The sequence below is a fragment of the Melitaea cinxia genome, chromosome 8 (genome assembly GCF_905220565.1).
Source record: "Melitaea cinxia chromosome 8, ilMelCinx1.1, whole genome shotgun sequence".
Lineage (NCBI taxonomy): Eukaryota > Metazoa > Arthropoda > Insecta > Lepidoptera > Nymphalidae > Melitaea > Melitaea cinxia.
In genome coordinates this window covers 1,167,352-1,190,813 of record NC_059401.1, presented here as the reverse complement: position 1 = coordinate 1,190,813, position 23,462 = coordinate 1,167,352, and the positions used below count along the sequence as shown (strand labels likewise).

At 35.3% G+C, this 23,462-nt stretch overlaps 1 protein-coding gene across 1 annotated transcript in view; it reads left to right on the top strand.

Moving 5' to 3' along the window:
• The first annotated feature begins 1,143 nt into the window (after nucleotides 1-1,143).
• LOC123655763 (protein croquemort-like) overlaps nucleotides 1,144-23,462 on the top strand; it is a 47,906-nt gene continuing 25,587 nt past the window's right edge. The window contains exons 1-2 of the mRNA XM_045591517.1: nucleotides 1,144-1,383; nucleotides 1,682-1,790. Coding sequence (XP_045447473.1) covers nucleotides 1,144-1,383; nucleotides 1,682-1,790 — 349 coding nt within the window. The remainder of the gene's footprint in view (nucleotides 1,384-1,681; nucleotides 1,791-23,462) is intronic.

Here is a 23,462-nt window from a genome sequence, read left to right as displayed (position 1 = left end):
CATTAGTATTTGTACAAATATTAGTTTCCGTTGAAAGTTGTAACCTTGTAAGTCTCTCCAACGTCCCCAGGAGAGCAATTGTCCACTTCCGGTATCCGGTTTTCATAGTAATCATAAACACCTGATAATGATACTCATGGTAAGGAAATTTATCCACGAAACAGAACTTTTTTGGTTGTTAGTTTTTTGGGTGGTTTCGTTCGTGACTAGACCGTTGACGCAGTTTATAGTGACCCTACTCCGGGGGTTGTGGGTTCGATCCCCACCCCGAGTATCGGTGTGGTATATTTTATTTTTATGTCTATTGTTTATATATTTTTTTATCAAAAAAAAAAAAATATTTAGCTATACCAGTCGGCTGTTACCTATAACACAAGCATTAAGTTGCTTACTTTAGGATTAGATGACCGTATGTGTATGTTGTAAATATTTATTATTATTAGCTCGACAAACGCGTCTCTATCAACGCTTTTACTTAAACGGAACTCTCTAGATTAGTAATGCAACTGTCAGAAGTTTCAAAACGACAGTCGCTAAAAGTTCTATATTACTGTTGTTGTATAATTCTTACATTATTGCTTTTTTTGTTTATATGATTAAGGTGGCAAACGTGCGGCCCTCCTGATGGTAATCGGTCACCATAGCCTATAAGACACCTTAAATACTAGATACATCGCAAGCGCATTGCCGACCCCACTCCTGACCCTCTCCAGAAGCTCTCACGACAAGAACACAATACTACTATAGAGCACTATTAATTATCTGTAATTTTCTGTAAATTTTGAGGTACTTCCCCTGTTGATTTGCTCCAGATTTTGAGCAGGATATTTCCATTTCCTTCTGCGCCCCACCTCAAAACATGATATACAAACAATACATACTCATCACTGAAATAATTTTTGATATATTAATAACAATAATGATTGTTAGACAAGTTTGTTATTGTTGGAGATATTAAAAAACACCACACCAGTTACCACAGATGTAGCATCTTTTGTTCCGAATATAGTATCTTTTAACATATTTAACAAGTGGTGACGAGCGAATCTACGCAGAACTGTCGGCTGCATTATCGTTTGGAGTGATTTTAACATTCGATCACCTGTCGCATGAGTGGAGTACATACAAATCACAAATCCAACAATGTTTATCGCAAATGATATTAACGACGTGTCTGTACTCAGCGCGCTCAACGAGTCATCGTACAAGCTAGCTAGTGATTTATCGCTGCCGAAAAAATTAGAAGAATGCGATTTCGAAGAAATTTTATATCTGTTGGATAATCACTTCACACCAAGGCGAAGTGGATTTGCAGAAAGACACCATTTTCATTCGGCAACACAACGATCGGGTGAAATGCATACTCAGTGCGCGACGGCTAGGGTAGAGGATTAGCTGCACATTGTGGTTTTAAAAATTTGGAAGAAGCCCTTTTAGACAGATTTGTCATGGGTATGGTTGCAAGTCCTGAGCGTGACAAGCTATAAGCTCAAGATTACAGGAGCTAACGTTAGGAAAGGCAGAGAGCGTGTGGTGTGCGCGCCAAGCCACGCAGGCGGCACCGGCCGGCTCAGTCGCAGTGATCGACGCAGCGAACGACGTAGTATTCAAATTTTTCAAAGGGGAAAGGTGCAGTGTATATGGCTATACGAGTCATAAATCTAACCTGTGTCGTTTTAAGTCCTATAAGTGTAAAAAGTGCCGTCAAGAAGGTCATTTGCGTAGGATGTGTATCCTCGGCAATAAGGTTTACTTTATCGAGAAAAGTAATATGGATGAGGACTCTGACGGTAAGTTGTTTTATAATATTCGATGCGTAAAAGGTAAACCGATGACGGAACGGGTTAATGTTTGTGGTACGGTTTAAGAGTTTGAAATCGACAGTGGGTCTGCTGTCAGTGTATTGTCAGAAAACACCTTTAATATTTATTTTAAAGGTTTAACTTTATCAACATCAAATAACAAGTTATTAAATTACATGGGGAAACATCGAGACGTTAGGAGTAGTGCGTATAGCGGCGTTATACGCGTATTGGATATGTACGTATACCTACGTAGTACGGAATGGCGGGCCACCACTCCTCAGTCGTGATTTTATTCGAAAATTTAACTTAGAACTCGCACCCGTGACAGCTAACGAGACTAATTATTACTTACATAGTGGGAATGAATTTATCGATAAGAAAATATTGTCAAAGTTTCCCAAGCTTTTTTCAGACTCTTTAGGTTGCTTCAACAAATTTAAAAGTTACACTTAAGAACCGATGCTCGATCTATGTATTTTAGGCCTAGGCCAGTAGCATATGCTTTGAAAAATAAAACTGATTCCGAATTATACCGTCTGATAGATTTAGGTATTTTGAAGCCTGTCGACCACGCTGAGTACGCATCGCCAATCGTGCCGGTCTTAAAAAAAGACGGTGGGATTCGAATCTGTGCAGATTTCTCTGTTACTAGAAACAAATATCTAATTATCGAACAATATCTACCCGTTGCCAACAGTCGAGGAACTTTTCGCAAAATTACACGGTGGCGAGCTATTTACAAAACTTGATTTATCTATGGCGTATAATCAGTTGTGCTTATCTGAAGAATCGCAAAGCCTCACCTGTATAAACACTCATAAAGGTTTATTTAAATACACTAGATTAGTTTTCGGGTTATCTAGTGGACCCGCTATTTTTCAACGCACCTATTTTATAGAATACATGTAGATTTTTTAGGTTCAATAAATAATCAAATGTTTTTAATAATTATAGATGCTTTTTCGAAATGGGTGGGATGTTACTCGATGAATGCGTCTTACGGATCTAAATCGGTAATAGAGGAATTGTGCGAATTAATGTCTCGAGTAGGTATTCCGCAGACACTGGTTAGCGACAGTAATACATCTTTTCATAATTACAGCCTAAACAGTCCACTGCTGGACATAGGCCTCCACAAGTTTACGCCAAAAATAACGTGAACTCATGTGTTTTGCCCATAGTCACCACGCTGGGCAGGCGGGTTGATGACCGCAGTACTGGCTTTGTCGCACGAAGACGCTGCTGCCCGTCTTCGGCCTGTGTATTTCAAAGCCAGCAGTTGGATGGTTATCCCGCCACCTGTCGGCTTCTTAAGTTCCAAGGTGGTTGTGGAACCTTGTTATCCCTTAGTCGCCTCTTACGACACCCACAGGAAGAGAGGGGGTGGCTAAACTCTTTAGTGCCGTAGCCACACAGCACAATACATCTTTTACGTCACAATAATTTTCCAACTTTTGTTTGATCAATGGAATAAAACACATACTATCACCGGCATATCATCCGTCCAGTAACTCGAGTATGCAACTCGAGCTATAAGAGACCTTATCGCGCCAGAGATCTTTTCCAGGCAACATTTGGTTAAAGCGCTGACATAGAAAGTGTGGAAGTACATATGTACCTGTATTACGGTTAATCAAATAAATCCCTATCATTATAATTCCGGACCACAGTAATATTAAACGTAGTGAAGAACGTCAAACATGTTTCTAAATGAAAACTTTTTATTTTAAATTTATTCTATATTTTTCACTCCTACGCTAGTTAAAATATTTTTTTTTAATATATTCTAACAATTTTCTTTAAGCCCATTATGTAATTTATATTATTGACGTAACTTAGTGAGTGTTTAATAATAAATAATCAACTTGGTCATAATAATAACCTGGTTATAATAATTACAATTTGCTGGCACTATTTCCCAAATGGGTATTCTACAAAGGTAAATTGTGAGTCCCTTTCTTTTCCTAGTGTGTATAAATGACCTCTCTCTTTATAAACAGTTCTTAATACAGAATAAGTTTTCCTTTTCATACAAAATTTAAGTAAAAGAATTTTATAACAATGTAAATAAATTGTAGCCGGGTCTACATCTCGTATCTACACATATACGAAATGTTTATATCAGAATAATAATCAAATCTCATTTTATGTTTTTATATTTTTTATAAAAATATTTTTTGATAGATGTCAAGAAAGCCACGCTGTTCCAATGCGGGTTGGCGGATATATTCTCTACTATGAGTAACGATCGCTATCAGGTGTACATGATAACAACTAATGTAATGGAACGTTATATGACTTCATGTTTATTTATAATAAAATATCACATATTGATTTACATCCATATATAAAAAAATATATAGTTCATCCATAAATATAAAATTATATTAATTTTTGTTTTGTCAATATTTTAAAGCGTATAAAAAAGTCGGTGGCAATAATAAAGGTGTAATAGTAATAAGTGGCAGACGCTCCTCTTGGGGCATCGTGGAAGGGCCTCCGGACAATGACAAAGGATAGTGGACTAAGGCGGGAAAACATAAACATTCCAGGGACCCTGCTCCGCATTGTCTCCACTCTCCACCACTTGCCACGCGAAGACCCTGCTCCGCATTGTCTCCACCCGCTTATCACGCGAAGACCCTCGCCTTGTTCCACGGTTGCCAGGGGAGTAGTCTATCAATCTCTTGAGTGGCAGAATCATTTATTTAAGGCTATTATACCACGTCCCTTAATAAATTTGTGTCTCGTTGCGACACTAAATAACATATAATCATGATAACAACTAATATATATTTATACCATCGATAATATTTCTTTTACTGTGATTTCTGTGAGTAGGTCAACCTTTTAGAAAATATTATTATCATTGCGGCTAGACACGATAAGTAAAATATTTTGTGCAATAAAATTCATATCTGCCAACACGTCGTAGAAGCCGATGTGGACCAAGATCAAAGCCGTTTAAATCCAGACAGGAATATGAATTCGAAGCCTTTCCCAGCGGTTGGACGTCTACAAATTTTAATTAAGTTAAATTCATGTTTGTTGATACAAACAATAAAATATTGGACAGGAAATTAAAATACAAAATTTGGCAACTAAATTGGCTTTTTTCTTAATAATTTGTACTGCAACCTAAGTAACAATTTATAAACTGTTTGTAAAATTTATAAATAGATGGCTACGAATACAATAAACACATAAATTGTAAATAAATTTACTTGCATATTTACTTAAATATACATAGCATCAATAGATATTATTTAAGTACCTACTCATTAAATCAATGTTTATTTTCAAATTAATAATTTATTTTAGTACTTGACGTTTCGTTTGATGTCTACTATCAAGCTATTTTATATCAAAGAGCTAGTCTTTAGATTAAGACCTGTCGAATTAATTTTATAATAAAATTATGCTTATAAACGCTCAAATTTTGATGTTAGATAAGTTAGGTTAAAGACTTACCAGTCAAAGCTCTTAGAGATGCACGGAATTGATAGCGGGACTAGTTATAGATAGGATCCATCGGTCGCATTATTTGTTGTTATAGTATTTTATATATAAATCAATCAGTTCGTTTGTCTCGCTAAAACTCGGGAATGGCTGAACCGATTTGGCCAATTTTGATTTTGAAATATTTGTGGAAGTTCAGGGAAGGTTTAAGAGAAAAACAAATATGTAATAACATTAAATAGTAAAAACGACAATTTAATTTTCCAATACAAAACGTTCCTAAATGTGAAAAGCTTAATGTATTTATGTAGTACATGTGCGCGAGTGTCCCCGTAGTCACTGTCTGCCATAGATTCCTATGAGGCAGTGGCGGATTTACAAATTCGCCGCCTGTAGGCTGACGGTAAGGAAAAAGGTAAAAGCAGTGTATTTATTAGGGATTTGTTAATAATTATATATTAATTTCGACTGACCATTGATTTTTTTAGGCCGCCCATTGCATAATTCCATAAAATAATATGTATGTATATAATAATGTTACAAACTCAAACTTTAAAAGTTACGCAAAATTGCGGCCCACCAAAAATTTGCGGCCCTAAGCTACAGTTTATTGGTAATTCCACCACTGCTATGAGAAAAAGAACCGCTGAGTTTAGTGGGTATTTTGACTAATACTTATTACATCAGCAAGGCCGTATATTTTCCAATTGTAATAAAAAGGCCTATAGCCCTACACAGTCAAATCAATGTTGTTGCGCTTATAATAACAAATATCAATCTCAAATTTTTTTTTTTGAAAGGAAACGCCTACTGTTTTTAAGATAGACATATCGTCTGTAAAAGTATTGGCCTTTCAATTTTCAATCAAACAGGGATTGTCATCTCGTTTGTAATATCAACATAACCAATTTTTACTAAATGCACATGGATGGATACACGGTACATATACCTAAATAATTTTTTTTTATGATTTTTATCTGTCTGTCAGTCTGTTTGTTCCGGCTAATCTCTGAAAAGCTGGACCGACTTTTACGGGACTTTCACTGGCAGATAGCTGATGTAATAAGAAGTGACTTAGGCTACTTTTGTTATTGATTTTTTTTATATCACTTCAGCCTGTAATATCCCACTTCTGAGCATAGGCCCCTTTCCCCATGTAGGAGAAGGATCAGAGTTTAATCCACCACGCTGCTCCAAAGCGGGTTGGCGGATATATTCCCTACTATGAGTAACGATCGCTATCAGGTGTACATGATAATGACTAGGACCGACGGTTTAACGTACTCTCCGAGGCACGGTGGGAAAACCCACAAGGACTGCACAAACACCCAGACCACGGCTAACACCTGTATGGCCAATACAAATGGTTGTCATGTGCGGGGATCGAACCCCCAACAGCCAGCTCAACAGGCACAATCCATGGCTATGACCGTTGTGCTAAGGCGGCGTAAAAGTGCGAACTAAATAATAACTATTTTGTTAAATTCCGCGCAGATGAAGTCGCGGGCACACCTGGTTAAAATTATAATTATAAATCGAGCAGGATTAAAAAGTTGGATTGATTTATACCACGTGGGATCCCGCAGGATTCCGCACTCTTAAAATAATATTATGAATTCTAGTTGAAACTACGAGTTTATATTAATCATAACATATTGTGGATACCTACTTATACAATATTTTTTTAGTTCACATGTCATATATAATTTAACGATCTCAATTCTTTTTTAACAAAATGATAATTACATAATAATCAAGTACAGGTAATCAGAGTTTTCAGGCCAATCAGATAAATCTCCTGTCTCATGCTTACGATTAGCTAAGATATGGTCAAACCTAACTGGAAAATCTCTGGACTCCTGGGGATCCTACGAATATCCGGTATCCGGTATCCGGTTACAGCTTTAATGAGAGACTGCTTACAAAAGATTTATCTTACCTTCAAAAGACTAATTAAATAAATACATACTACCTACATCACACTAACATATGTACATAGCTGACTCAGTAAAAGTTGTTTTGCCATATATTTTATGTTATTAACCCACTTGATCACCCCATCATCTTTTAACTTAGAGATATGAATAGATGTTGGCCGATTCTCAGACCTACCCGATATGCACACAAAATTTCATAAAAATCGGTCCAGCTGTGTCAGAAGAGTATCCCATGTAGGATACCCCCAGAGTTGACAATTGGGCCAGTACTGGGAAACCTAGCTTCGGCGTACCTGTATTGGCCCATGCCTGGACCAGACTGCTTAACCCAGCCCCGGCCATGCCAACGATTATCCAATCTTGGGCCAAGACTGGCTGACCCAGCCTTAGTAGCCAGAGTTCTACATAGTTGGGCCAAGCCTGTACCAGGCCCAGGTGGTACTTTCCTGTATGGGATGATAACTAACGTTGTGGCAAGAGAATATTATGAGAGAGAATTAAGAATTAAGAATTAAGAGAGTTATATTATTACAAATGTTATACAAAAATGTTTTTATATTATTTTGTACGTTTTTAAGCCGACTTTAAAAAAAGAAGGAGGTTCTCGATTCGATTGTATTTTTTTATGTATGCTACCTCAGAATTTTTGACTGGGTGTGATTTTGATGCATTTTCTTTGACTCGAAAGATGTTGCGTATTATGTGGTTACGTTTAAATTTAATTTAGATCTGCCTAGTACTTTTCGAGTTACATCTATTAATGCGTATTTACTTGACTATTTTTTGTCGCCCTAAGTTGTATTATAGCGCATAACTTTTCACTGATTTTTATAATTCTTAATTTAATCGAAAGGTAATGCTTGTCGCGTAGCCTCGTATATATATTTTATCATATTCTTTTTAACTTACTTCAAGAAATGGAGGAGGTTCTGAATCCAATTTAATTTTTTGATGTCTGTTACTTCACAGCTTTTTACTACGTATACCAATTTAGGGTTTTGTTTACGATAGACGGTGCTTGTCATGTGATACCATTTAAATTTCACGAGTATTTTTTGAGCTATCTCTGATAATTTGTATTTGAAGTTGGTCTTCATTTGCTTGAGATCAAGCGCAATTATGTTTTTTAATTATCTAGCGTAGGTATATATAAAAAATAATATATACTTTTTATTATACATAAGTGTATGTATAATTTAATCTTATAAAACTTTCGAAGGACTGCAAGAAATTTGATAATGCTTTTTTATTTTGTTCGTCGGTACAAGGAGAGATACCCATACTGTATGTAGTGTATTCCTCCTTCCTACTAATATTATAAATGTGAATGTAAGTTTGTTTGTTACACTTTCACGCGAAAACTCCTTAACCGATCACCATGAAACTTTGTACACATATTCTTGGAGGTATTAGAAGTAACATAGGATACTTTATACTAAAAAAATCAATGCGAGCGAAGCCGCGGGTAAAAGCTAGTGCCTTATGAAAGTCCACCTAAATTGAAGCCTGTAAACGATACATTCATAGCAAAGCCATCATTTCCATATAGGAAAAGCGTTGAAGCCCAATCGCTTGGTAATTTTTTTTGCATTTTTATATGTGACTAGATGACTCGGCAAACGTTTTATTGCCGCTAAACGCTATTTAAAAATAGGGGTTGATCGTAGAGGGTTGAAAATTATAAGGATGGGATTATAAGGGAGGGATAAGGATTGTAGAAAACCAGGATGTCTGGCGCGAACTTGGGGAGGCCTATGTCCAGCAGTGGGCTGTGATAGGCTTAAGTGATAAGATATTGCTACTTTTAAGTATTTACAACATAGAAAACAGCCAATACAAACGTTGCACAGAATTGATTTCGAGTGAGTAAATATTAATACCTTATAACAAACACACATACAAGATCTGGGTTTTTTTTATTTGGAACTTTCACCTGGGATTGCATTTCATATTCCATGCAAAGAAAAAATAAGCATAACTAACTTTAACACCTATAAAAACATTTAAGAAACAAATTAAACCACCGAAAAAGTAAAAAGCAAACATTATTAAACCTTTTTTATTTCCTCTAATAAATAAGTTCTTAAGCAAATTAATTAGTTACGTAAAGCGATCTGATAAGCGACGGTGGCGCAGCACGACACGCCCCTCCGCCGAAAAATACCGAGCGTTCACGACGTTGATGTCAGGGAGACAGCAACTCGTGTCAACGAAAACACAACTGCAATAAAGAAGTAGCAGTTTGCGCGGCTTCACTTGCGTTGAAATTGTTAATGTTACAAAAAGGGAGCTAAGGTAATGTATAATCATTATCATAATTCATGACCGTTTTGTTACATATAACAACCATACTGCTTCCATAGTAGCGTAGAATTCGGTAGCGTGATCGTGAGCCCTCTCTCAATCATCAACATAAGAGGTTTTTTTTTTTCAAAATACGTTTTCATTCGACGTCTAATACAATAATTTTGTAGTATTTGTAGCACGAGAAATGAAAGAACTTCACACAAACTTATTCGAGTCCTTAAAATACCTTAATCAAGTCCTGTCACAAAATCAATATGACGATGAGGGCAGCGCTGGGTTTTAGTGGGTAGTCCATGCGCGTTCTGTCCGCGAAGGGAGCCTCACACTCCCGTCGTCTTCGGACGGTGGGCTTGTGCGTAAATTCATTTTCCAGTGTTAAAAAAGAGCCCGGTCACAAAATCCGTTATTAGTATTTCGACGGGTGCAAAGTAAAAAGAGTTACATACAAAACAGCTACTTTTCAGGAGACCGCATAATAGGAAAAAGAGCTCCTATTTTGTCAATTTTAAACCAAATTTGTTGAAATTTTCATCACTGCTACATTATTTACAAAAACAAACACTTGTATATTTCATTTCTTCTAATTATGTTTAATTTACGAGATACTGCAGTTGTCTGCCTCTACATTGTGCTTAAAAATATGACAACTGAATTAACTAGCACTTGGTCGTTTCTACATGGGAATTAATAAATCTGGATTTAATAAAGATGCTTCATATATTTCAGTAAGTATAAAAAAATATGACTTTTCCAATTCCAAAAATTTTCAAAAACGTCATTCCATGTCTATTGTGATGTATTCAAATGGTTTACTATTATGATAACACTTTCACACAAACCTTAATACGTAAAAAGCTAAAACAAAAAACATGACTGATGACACAATAGGAATGAACGTGCGCCTCCCGCGCGGACTGAGCTACCAGGCGGCAGTTGAACGCATGTGTTAATGAAAATTTTCCATTAGCAAATATATATTTAGTGCTGTGTGGCTACGGCACTAAAGAATTTAGCCACCCCCTCTCTTCCCGTGGGTGTCGTAAGAGGTGACTAAGGGATAACAAGGTTCCACAACCACCATGGAACTTAAGAAGCCGACCGATGGCGGGATAACCATCCAACTGCTGGCTTTGAAATACACAGGCCGAAGACGGGCAGCAGCGTCCTCGGTGCGACAAAGCCATCACTGCGGTCACCAACCCGCCTGCCCAGCGTGGTGACTATGGGCAAAACACATGAATTCACGTTATTTTTGGCGTCAACTTGTGGAGGCCTATGTCCAGCAGTGGACTGTATAGGCTGTAATGATGAAATATATATTTAGAAAAAATATTTTGACATATTTACCAAACTGTCACATTTTAGGCAGTTTGGAATTGAGCTACAGCCATTCTATTTCGATAAAAAAGAAAACTCAACCTAGTTGTTAGATATTTGCAGAGTATTATAGTATAGTAGAAAGAACTATGCCATCTATGTTAATTCACTATTAAAATATAGTTGATTGAAGTTATGCCATCTATGTTGATTCTACTTAAGTATATATTCTCTAAGTCACGACCTAACTGCTAATATAAAACGAAAAGGAATAAACAGAATGCACTACATCTATATCAGCGGACACAGACAAACTTTAGCATCTTGTTCTCAGTATGCATTACGAAGGTTTTAAGTTAAAACAATACTAGAAATTAATGAAATTAATTTCAAGGAGATACCAAACTAGATTCGTCCATTTAATCGCTTTTCTCAATACGAAGTGAACGTGTTACAGGTTGAAAACAGGGGTGAGTTGTACATATTTTTTTTTAAGTGGTCTATCGTTTTAATTTGATATATAAACTTCTTAGATTAGATATCCTTTTTTGTTGTTTAAACAATTTTCAATATTTTTTGACCACGCTGATTCATATTAACTTCGTAAATTTGCAGTAAGTTCTATATTTTATATCCCAAATTTCATTTATTAATAATATTATTTTAGATAATATAAAACAATTATTCCAAAAGGACTGAAAGCTATTAATATAAATAGATTAATTTCATTTGAAAAAAAAATTCTTTTACGTAAAATATTGACAAGTTTTTTTAAAAAAAAAAAACAGCTAAATTGCTGCCCGACAGACTCCGTCCTACCTTGCAAACTATGAAGCAGATGAAATTTAAATAATTGCTACATTATGTTTATTGAATAACAATTTTTAATTTTTCTGACGACGAGTCACAGCACTGCTTTTTAGCTGGAGCGCTGGCGTTTGCGTGCTCGATCCTCGAACATGACAAAAAATTTTATTGGCCATACAGATGTTTGCCGTGATCTGGGTGTTTGTGCAGTTCTTGTGGGTCACCCTATCGTACCTCGGAGAGCACGATAAGCCGTCGGTCTCGATTGTTATCATGTAGACCTGATAGCAATCGTTACTCATAGTAGGGAATATATCTGCCAACCCGCATTGGAGCAGCGTAGTGAATTAAGTTCTGATCCTTCTCATACATGGGGAAAGTCGCCTTTGCCCAGCACTGGGATATTACAGACTTAAGCATAAGAATTTCTTAAAAAAAAAAATATCCCAAATTAGTCCTGTCGCTTGTGGAATGGTTTTTATTTATATATGTAGGTAGATATTATAATTATATAGGAGTCTATAATAATTATATTATATACTTAATTGATAAAATTTATAAAGTAAACAATAAATTATTGACAATTAATATTAACCTATCTATACATATAATAAATGGAAGATATATGAGAAAAAATATTATTGGAACCTTTAACAACGCAAATAACACGCAAAAAATGATTGTAAGAAATTTTGTCTGTTTGTCTGTGCGTTTGGTCACATCTCTGAAACAGCTTATTTGATTTAGACGTGGTTTTCACTAATATATTGTGATAAGCTTCGCTTAACATTTAGTGTTTGTTTCATGTCAATCGGTTCATAAATAAAAAAGTTATGCCAATTTAAAGAATCACGTCGAACATAATTATAAATACCCAAACGACGGTGATTATAATCCAAAATAAACCAAAAGATATATCCAAACAATGCTGTCCATAGTCACTATTCCACGCGGACGAAGTCGCAGACACAGCTAGTTAGGTAAATAAATCTATTAGACCAGGCTATATTACTGCGGTTTCATCTGAACGCCTTTTAATATAATAGTAGCAACATCCAATTCAACTTGATCGATTAATATTAAGTTCTTGGTTCAAAGCGAGAACTAATATCTTATTTCACGTTATTCATTAAATTTTACGTTTCTCTATTTCATTATTTATTTATTTAATACTTTTTTGTACGTTTAGAAACACGAGCTTTTTTGTTTTTGTTGGAAACTTTGTTCACAATTTTAGGCTTTAAATTTTATCCAATCTACTAAGAGAAGGATTAGTTCTAGAGTTACTTATTACTAGGAGATCCGAACTAGAAACGAACTTCATCAATCTAATTAATGGATGTAAATTATTGGAACGAAGTTCCTTACGGCAGGACATTTGGCTGGGCGAGCGAACTGAAAAAAATTTAATAGTAAAACCGTAAGAAAAATATATAACGGAAGTGACGTAATATCAGTCACACGACTGTATAATATGACGATTGTAAAACTAAAATATTACTAGTAAACTTATTTTAATTTTTTTATGTGATTTTATACCGTCGACAAAAATAAATAAAGCCATATGTTTTTTTATTTCACTTAATGGTTTGAGATATTATTATTATTATTCCTATTTTGTTTGATTTATTTTATTTTACGGTATTTGTTATTTTCTAAAATACTTAATTTCCTAAATACTTTTATATACTTAATTAAAAACCAATCAACAAAATTAAAAAAAATCAAGAAGTAGAAAATATATATAAAATTCAACATTTTTTTTTTTCAAATTGTGTTGCTTCTATACTATCCGGAGGAACTTCGTTCCTACGTGGTGTCCCATGAGACCACATATTTTTTTTTATATTTACTATCGTATATTAGTAAAAAAATCTCGACAGGGTTGGCTAAAAAATCCTGGCCAGGCTATACTTAATTCAAGAATTAAATTTTTTATTTTTATTTAACAATGCGAGTTTAAAGGATAAATTTAATACCTACCGACAGTATGAAGCCTGTAAGAAATGAAAACCTTGGATTGTTTATTATTTTTCTGGCATTTTACTGGGTTCGCAGATACAAACAGATTTATTAATATACATTAACAAAGGTTACTTTCACTCACGCGTTTAATAAATGAATCTTACACCAAAAAGAGCGCTGTTTCATTGCGAAAACGATGACTGATGATGTCTCCTAAAAATACTAGTTGGAATGGCGGTTGGCAAATACAATATAGCCTATCCAAAATTTTCATACTAAATCTAATAGTTCGGATCTTATACTATTTATTATATGTGCTCAATCACGCCAAGTTTTATACGAAATTATTTTTAAAATATTCAATAAGTTTTCAATCAACGCGTCATCGTAACCGCCAAATCGTTACTGTTTAAATATTTATAGTGAAAGGCAATCAAATTAACGCCGGAAGAACTTAAATACCCGCTCTCTTTTTGTAAACTAATAAAATCAACTTCGAACGACATAAACCAAGGTTTACCGGGTTCTCTACCCGAGGAGGTAGGACAGAATAGGAAATGTAGTTTTAATTGTCATATTTTAATATCTAGATAAGTTTCCTTTTTACCTCTGGGTTGTCTGAAAAAAATGACTAATCAGCCATAAGTCCGCCCATCGTACTTCACTGTCTGTAACTATCTTTTTGATTTTTTCGTAATGTATTTGTGTTATACATTATTACAGCCAGTATGATAGTATACAGTCCACTGCTGGACACAGGCCTCCACGAGTTCACGCCAAAAATAACGTGAACTCATGTGTTTTGCCCATAGTCACCACGCTGGGCAGGCGGGTTGGTGACCGCAGGGCTGGCTTTGTCGCACCGAAGACGCTGCTGCCCGTCTTCGGCCTGTGTATTTCAAAGCCAGCAGTTGGATGGTTATACCGCCACCGGTCGGCTTTTTAAGTTCCAAGGTGGTAGCGGAACTGTGTTATCCCTTAGTCGCCTCTTACGACACCCACGGGAAGAGAGGGGGTGGCTATATTCTTTAGTACCGTAGCCACACAGGTGTGTTATACAATAAAGTATAAAATAAAATAAATAAATATATTTCTCTAAATCTTAAGCTACACTACTAGGTAAGTACCTCAACCTTACAGAAAATCACTACCAAATGATATTGCTCTCAAGCAGTATTGTGTTCATGTGGTCAGTAAGATGACCAGAGTTCCTGGAGGAAATTTGGGATGGGGTCGGCAACGCGCTTGCGATGCACCATCTTTCGATTAACAAAAGATCCATCAAAATCGGTCCACCCAGTCAAAATTTTTAAGGTAACGTACATAAAAAAGATACATTTGAATTGAGAACCTTCTCCGTATTTTCCAATCGGTTAAAAAAAGCAATTATTCAACGTTGTGCAGTCGTCCAGAAAGTTAGCACATACATAATTTTCGGTGATCCATTTTATCTTAGATTGATTAAAAGAACTGAGGTAGGGCACAGCAGGAATTTCCTGCTCAAAATATGGAGCAGTCCGACTGGGGTAGTACCTCGACCTTACAGAAGATCACAGCAAAATAATACTGTTTTCAAGCAGTATTGTGTTCCTGTTGGTGAGTAAGGTGACCAGAGCTCCTAGGGGGATTGGGGATTGGGTCGGCAACGCGCTTGCGATGCTTCTGGTGTTGCAGGTGTCTATAAGCTACGGTAATCGCTTACCATCAGGTGAGCCGTTCGCTTGTTTGCCGACTTAGTGACATAAAAAAAAGAGATATATCAACTTAATGCAATAATACTATTTTTAAAACACTACATACTCGATGCTCCCCAGCAAAATGTCTGGGGTCGGGAAACACTCACCACAAACATGAACGCCTCGACCACGACAAGTGCTTGTACAAATTAATCAAACATTTGTTTAACAAACCGCAACAGCTATCACAGACCGCATCACTCAGATCACCGTACCAACGTGTCTTGTTTTATACAAATTGTTCATTAGATGACGAATAAATAAATCATTTATCGTACAACATACACACACGGTCATCTGTTCCTGTGGTAAGCAACTTAATGTTTGTTTTATAGGTAACAGCCAACTGTTGGAACTCTTTTTTTGATAAATATACTTAGAAATAATATTTATATATAAATACTAGCTGACCCCGCAAACGTTTCTTTGCCATATATGTTATTAACCCGCTTAATCCCCCCCCCCTTATAACTTAGGGGTATGAAAAATAGATGTTGGCCGATTCTCAGACCTACCTGATATGCCCACAAAATTTTATTAAAATCGGTCGAGCCGTTTCGGAGGAGTTCAGTGTTTAACACCATGACACGAGAATTTTATATATTAGAGAAGATAAAAAAAACACACAGATTCTTGCTGGATTTCTGATGCTAACTTGGGGAGGTCTATGTCCAGCAGTGGACTGTGATAGACTGAAGTGAAATAATACTGCTCTCAAATTATTTTGTGTTTATTTTGTTGTGTAGCCAGAGCCCCTGGGGAAGAATAAGGGTTGATTCGGCAACGTGCTTGCAATACTCCTGGGGTTGCAGGCATTTAAAGGCTGTGGTATCTGCGAACTATCAGGTGGATATCATGCTTGTTCCCACCCTTGATTGATCGGTTCATGAACATCCCACTGCTGGGCATAGGCCTCTTTCTCCGTGTAGTTTGGTGCATATACTCCTTACTATGAGTAAAGTTCGCTGGTAAAGTGTAAAAGTTATAATTGTGTTTACTCGCAAACGAAAAAAAAAACAGACTTCAATAACATCGACGAGTAATACAACGTAGATCGACGAAAAAATAGTCAAGTAACTACGCGTTATCAAAGATTACTCAAAAAGTAGTTATCAGATCTCAATAAAATTTATAGGTGACCACATGACAAACATCAGCTTTCGATTAAATTACAAATCATTAAAATCGGTACACCCAGTAAAAAGTTATTGCGGATTTTCAAGAAATTCCCTCGATTTCTCTGGGATCCCATCATCAGATCCTGGTTTCCTTATCATGGTACTAAACTAGGGATATCTTCTTTCCAACAAAAAAAGAATTATTAAAATCGGTACATCCAGTAAAAAGTTATGTCGTATAATACAACGTAGGTCGACGAAAAAAGCGTCAAGTAAAAACGCATTATTAGATATAACTCGAAAAGTAGTTGTTAGATCTCAAATAAATTTAAATGGGACCAATTGGCACACAACGCCTTTCGATTAAAAAAAAAATTGTCGAAATCGGTCCACACGGTCAAAAGTTCTGATGTAACATACATAAAAAAAAAATACAGCCAAATTGAGAACCTCCTCCTGTTTTGGAAGTCGGTTAAAAAGACGACCATTTTTGTGTAGTAATGACGAAAATTCATTTACCCGCTCATTTATTTCTACACAAAATACATTTTTAATATAATAAGCAAAGAAGATGCAGACGCGGGTATGAGCTAGTGATATATTAGTCTCCTTCAAACAGCTTTGACTTAAACCTATCTTTTACGATACTTTATTGATACCAATATTCAATTAATTGTTACCAACGAACGCTTTTAATATTAAAATGCAATAAAATTATCGCTGTTTTTCAATTTGTAATAAATATACAATGCATTAATTGAACAATTTTGTTGTTTATTTTACTTAATCGATTAATTAACCTCTGCGCTTATAATCTTACTTTTCAGCGCAACTTCGCTCGTTGTAAATATATTTAAGAGGATTTATAAATTGATTAATACCGTTAATTCGTCTTTTTGATATTCAATTAAAAATGATAATACAAAACAATATATAATATAATTTTTATGAGTACATACGACAAAGCTTCTCAAAAAAAAAAACGTGAAATAAGTTACGTTCTATAATGAATAACCTTATTTTAGTGTAACCCTTATTTCTATTTAATACTGGCTTAATTTTATTTTCATTATAAATTGTTTTTTTTTTTTTTTTTTTTTTTTTTTTTTTTAACCTGACAGTAATGAACATAAGAAAAAATAAATCATCCAACTTTGATGTCCTTTTCATTTATAGTTATGTAGAATTATATTATTTTTTATGTCATTTATAAATGAACAAGAGGCAGGTTATATAGATTCATTTTCAACACAGACAGACAGCCACCGCAATTAAGCCAAGACCCGATGCAACTTAATCGAAATGTCACCGAATAATAAATAAACTTTATCGCAGTCTTAAATTTATATCATTGTGGCTTATGACCACAGAGTGAACATGAAATTTTAAAAATAATAATATTGTTTACGGATCTCGATTATTATTTATCTGCATAATTATGTACCTATTTAAACTGTCATTGTATGTGACTGTATAACTGTTTAATTATTTAAGTTAGGCCACAGCAGAAAATATCCTGCTCAAAATCTGAAGCAGCCTGACTGATAATACAGCTATCGAACATCGTTTGCCAAGTCTACTCCAGAACAAGTCTGATCCAACGGCCATCGTTCCTACCACACAGGTGACCAACGCTGTGCCACTTCAACTTGCATATTCTACAGGATATTTTAGTATCTTTTCCGACGACGATGACGATGAGAGACCCCAAACATAGTCCGTTCCATTGCACGCTGGGTGACTTTAATGTTGTGGACTAGTTCCTTCTTTAGTGTCCACATCCGGCACCGTATGTCTAAGCAGAACGCATTGCTCGAAAAATGTTGTTTTGAAGCAATGCGGAATCTTCGAAGATATTTTTTTTTTTTTACTTTATTGTACATCACAAACTAGTAACAAAGCAAGGTTAAAATTCACCTTAAAATCGTGTAGTACAAGAAGCAGTTCCGTGGTTAATTATGTTTCTGTCGAACCATATCAAGTCATCAACCTTTTTTACGATTTCACCTACAAAATTTGAAAACAAAATCGTTTTTAAAAGGCTGGTAATGTTTTAATTTACATTATAGTTGCTTGAAAGGTCCCAAATCTCAATAGATGCGTCTAATACGTGCGTAACGTAAACGTTAAAGAAATTAACTTTGAAAAATTACTTTCCGACATTTCGTTGATACAATGAGTAATAATAAAATTATGACTTGTTTGTCACCAAAATATTTCATTAAATATTCTATCAAAATAATATCTTTTAAATCTATATTAATAAGACCAATAAAACTTATGGATAAAGATAACATCGCGGTGTTGTGATGATTATCAAATTTTTTTAACATCAAAATATATATTTAAATTGTTATCAAGTGTGTTTTATATAAAAAAAAATACTTACTACATTCTTAATTAAAATGTGTACATGTTACTGTAAAAAACAAAGCAATTGTTTGTTAGTTCATTTTGTCTGTTTAATGGAACAATTTATTATTCGAACCTATTGCCGATTAAAAAAAAAGAAAACATTTTAAGACCAAATAATTGTGTTTGCTGGCAAACGAAAAAAAAACGGCTTCAATTACATCGACAAGTAATACAACGCAGGTAGACGAAAAAATAGTCAAGTAAATATGCATTATCAAAGATTACTCCAAAAGTTGTAATCAGATCTCGGTGAAATTTAAATTTGATCACATGATAAACATCGGCTTTCGATTAAATTAAAAATCATCAAAATCGGTACCCCCAGTAAAAAGTTATGCGGATTTTCGAGGGTTTCCCTCGATTTATCTGGGATCCCATCATCAGATCCTGGTTTCCTTCTCATGGTACTACACCAGGGATATCTCCTTTCGAACAAAAAAAGAATTATCAAAATCACTTAATAAACGACGAAGTTATCCCCGAACATACACATGAACGGTCGAATTGAGTTACCTCATCCTTTTTTGAAGTCGGTTACAAAAATCTTGAATTAGTTTTTAAAGTTGAATTCTTATTTAGACGATCGTTTGCGAATACAGATAACGAATATTTGCGTTGGAAAATACTAATGTGATAAAGCTAATACAATAGCGTGGCCTGGCACGTGCCAGTGTCAATATAACTATTTACTTCCTTATTCGATGATACTTCTCCCAACTCTTTACTAGATTAGATTTGAAATAGGAGATAAGATATGTTACCAACATCACTCTTTCTAAGTGACATAATAAAGTAAATATACATAAAGTAAATACTTTAAAAAAACAAAGTCAAACGCAACCTCATGACTAAAAGCCTAAAAAAACAAAATAAAATCAAGTGCATTTAGAATTCTCACAGGAATTTGAACAAGATAAAACCGTAATTGATTAATTATCTCAAAGGTTTATCGGCAATAAAAACGTATTTTATCGATTATCGTACGATATTCTGTTCATCCTTATCTTTATCTATGACAATGGCTCCATCAAAACTTGTTTGGCTAAACCATTATTATTTATTTATTTACAGACACACCAACAGCATTACAAACATTACATTATAATAAGCTATAGTCTACAATATTAAGAAAGTATGCGTGTCAATTACAGGTATGTACATCACTCTTAATTAATTAAATTTGATCTTTATACAATCAAAAATGAAAAAAAAAATACAAAAAAATTAATGTGAGTTCACGTTACATACGGTACGGTACGTACAGTAGGTAATATAGGGAAAAATTAGAAAATATAATCTAAAATAAAAACCATACTAATAAACTTAACAATTTTGCAGGTTATGCAGAGGGTAATGAACAGAAATGTGCAGAAGTTTTTTTCTAATGCCTCTAGCATTAGAAAAAAACTGAATCATTAAAAATATCTATGTCTGATATTGACGTGGTGAGTCGGTTGTACTCAGAGCATATTCGCGGTATTGGAGCATCTTTGAGAATGTTAGTCCTACGTGCAGGAACGTATAACAAGCCTAGTAATGCGATGTCGTGGATATTTTTGGGGGACGCTCAGCTTTATGTGATTAAGTAATTCCGCGCAATCTATATAACCTGACAAGATATTTTCAATCATTCTATTATATCATTTACTTATATCTAACGCTCATAATTTAGCTAACGCACATAGAGATATGACAATTTTTCAAACAATTTAATGGGATAATATTCTGTAATAATTTGTTATATATGGTCTGTATATTTGTGTGATTTACGCACAGCAGAAAGTATCCTGCTCAAAATCTGGAGCAGCCTGACTGAGGAAGTACCTCAACCTTATGAAAGATCATACCTAAATAAAACTGATATCAGGTAGATAGGTATCAGGGGTATTCCTGGAGTGTAACTTAAAAGTAAATAAGGTAGCTCTCGAGCTCTTGGAGATGTCAACAAGTGCGTATCTGTAAGATGGTACTCTTAGTTACAAGGGTCGGGAATGCGCTCGCAATACTCCTTTTCTTGCAGGCTTCCTAGCTTACCGATTACTGTAAAAATACGTGATTTAAAAATAGTTATTTTGCTTTCTGAAATTTTCCAATTTCCTGCGCTGCCTCCCAAGCAGTTAAGCGAAAAAAAGAAAACGCATTAGCGGTAAATATGTTCCTAGGCTATAGGCTATATACAAATTTTTGCGTTTCATTTGTATAAATATAGACTAAAGGTATCTTTTATCTTTCTTAACATTATAGGGGGTAAAGTAGGAAGGAAGATTAAGTGTGAAGTCGTTTTTACTAATACATTAAACTAACATTTAACTGAGGTAGGGCACAGCAGGAATTTCCTGCTCAAAATATAGAGCAGCCCGACTGGGGTAGTACCTCGACCTTACAGAAGATCACAGCAAAATAATACTGTTTTCAAGCAGTATTGTGTTCCTGTTGGTGAGTAAGGTGACCAGAGCTCCTGGGGGGATTGGGGATTGGGTCGGCAACGCGCTTGCGATGCTTCTGGTATTGCAGGTGTCTATAGCTACGGTAATCGCTTACCATCAGGTGAGCCGTACGCTTGTTTGCCGACCTAGTGACATAAAAAAAAACTTTTCACGTCTAAAATAATGCCATTAATGTCTGCAAGTAATTTAAATATTACCTGCTAAAAATTTCAATGTTCATATTTTTTATTATAAAAATGAAAAAGACACCCATTCGACATTTTGATCTTTTCTAGAACTTACTTCATACTAAGCATTGATACTTATTGCATAGAAACAGTTTCAGAGTTTCATATTTCGGTACAAAAAATAGACAAATTTGGACGAAACTAACACGAGAAAATATTGCGGATTATCTATCGATAAAAACGTATTGTTTCGGTCGGTAATCTCGAAACGTACTTATCTGATATCGGTTTACGTTATCATAAGGCTTAAAACACAATAGTAGTTTCAATTTGCAGTAATATTCGATTAATGTTAAATTCAATCGTTTCGAATTATTGACGAATATGTCAAAAGCGAATAGAATATAATATAATTGTGTTTGCTCGCAAACGAAAAAAACCAACTTCAATTACAGCGACAAGTAATACAACGTAGGTAGACGAAAAAATAGTCAAGTAAATACGCGTTATCAAAAATTACTCAAAAACTTGTTATCAGATCTCGATGAAATTTAAATTTGACTACATGATAAACACCAGCTTTCGATTAAATTACAAATCATCAAAATCGGTACATCCAGTATAAAGTTATGCGGATTTTCGAGAGTTTCCCTCGATTTATCTGGGATCCCATCATCAGATCCTGGTTTCCTTATCATGGTACCAAATTAGGGATATCTCCTTTCCAACAAAAAAGAATTATCAAAATCGGTTTATAAATGACGGAGTTATCCCCGAACATACATAAATATATATATATACATATATATATATATATATATATATATATATATATATATACGATCGAATTGATCCCCGCCGGCGAGGGCGAGGAAGCGCCTAGGGGCGTAGCGGACCGTCCGTAAGCCGTCTCAGCGCTCCGCATAGCGCCTCCTCCACTCCGACGACGCTCTAAGCCGAGGTGCGATCTCGCTAGGAGACACCCATAGGGCGTGCCTTTCTCCCCGAGCCCTCCCAGAGTGCTCCCTTTCTTCCTTCGTGGCTGATGTCTTTAGTACCCGGCCCCTCTCACCGGTGACGTAAAGGCCGATAGGACCAACAGCATTCTACAATTCGAAAAAAAAGAGTAACCACCACCTTTTTTAGGAGTCGGTTAAAAAAATCTGTTGTCTAACGTTTATATGTATAACTAAGTATGTATTTTACTTTATATGTCCCATTTATTTCACACCCGTCATACGTAATTTGCATCGCTATCTTCCCTCTACCCAATTCATGTCCACCTATTAGGCTATAAACGATCACTACCAAGCGATAAGACCTTCAGTGTGAATTGTTTAAATATTTTTTAATTATTGTCCATTACTTTAGTCTGTGATGCAACATAAGGTTATTTTGGCAAGAAAATAATTACTGTGTTGTGTATAGAAGACAATTTTGTGAAGTAGTAGTTGGCATTTTTAAAATTTTAGTGCAACCTAACTAGGAAAGTATGCTAGCTTTACGGAAGATCACAGCCAAATAATACGGGTACTGATTTCAAGCAGTGTTCTGTTCTTGTGGTAATAAGATAGCTAGGGCTCCGTGGGGTGTACTGTGTTGACTATTGTCAGGGCGTTTATTTGTTTCATTTCCTTTGCCTGACCTCCGACATCGAACTCCAATTTTATTGAAAGCTTGAGTGATACACTTAATTACCCATTTTTTCTTATTATCACGCAACAGTTTAGGCTGTTGTACACAAATATTATTAATAATATCTGGAATTTACGCATATTGATTATTTACTATTAAAGTATTGTACTATTTATTTATGTGTCGCAGGACCGATGGCCGTTGGAGCAGATGGGTCCTGGAGTGGAGACCGCGTCTTGGCTAACGTAGTGTGGGACGTCCTCCGGCCCGTTGGATCGACGATCTACGTAAGATTGCCAGTGTAGGCTGGATGAGGATTGCGGAAAACCGGGATATCTGGTGCGAAC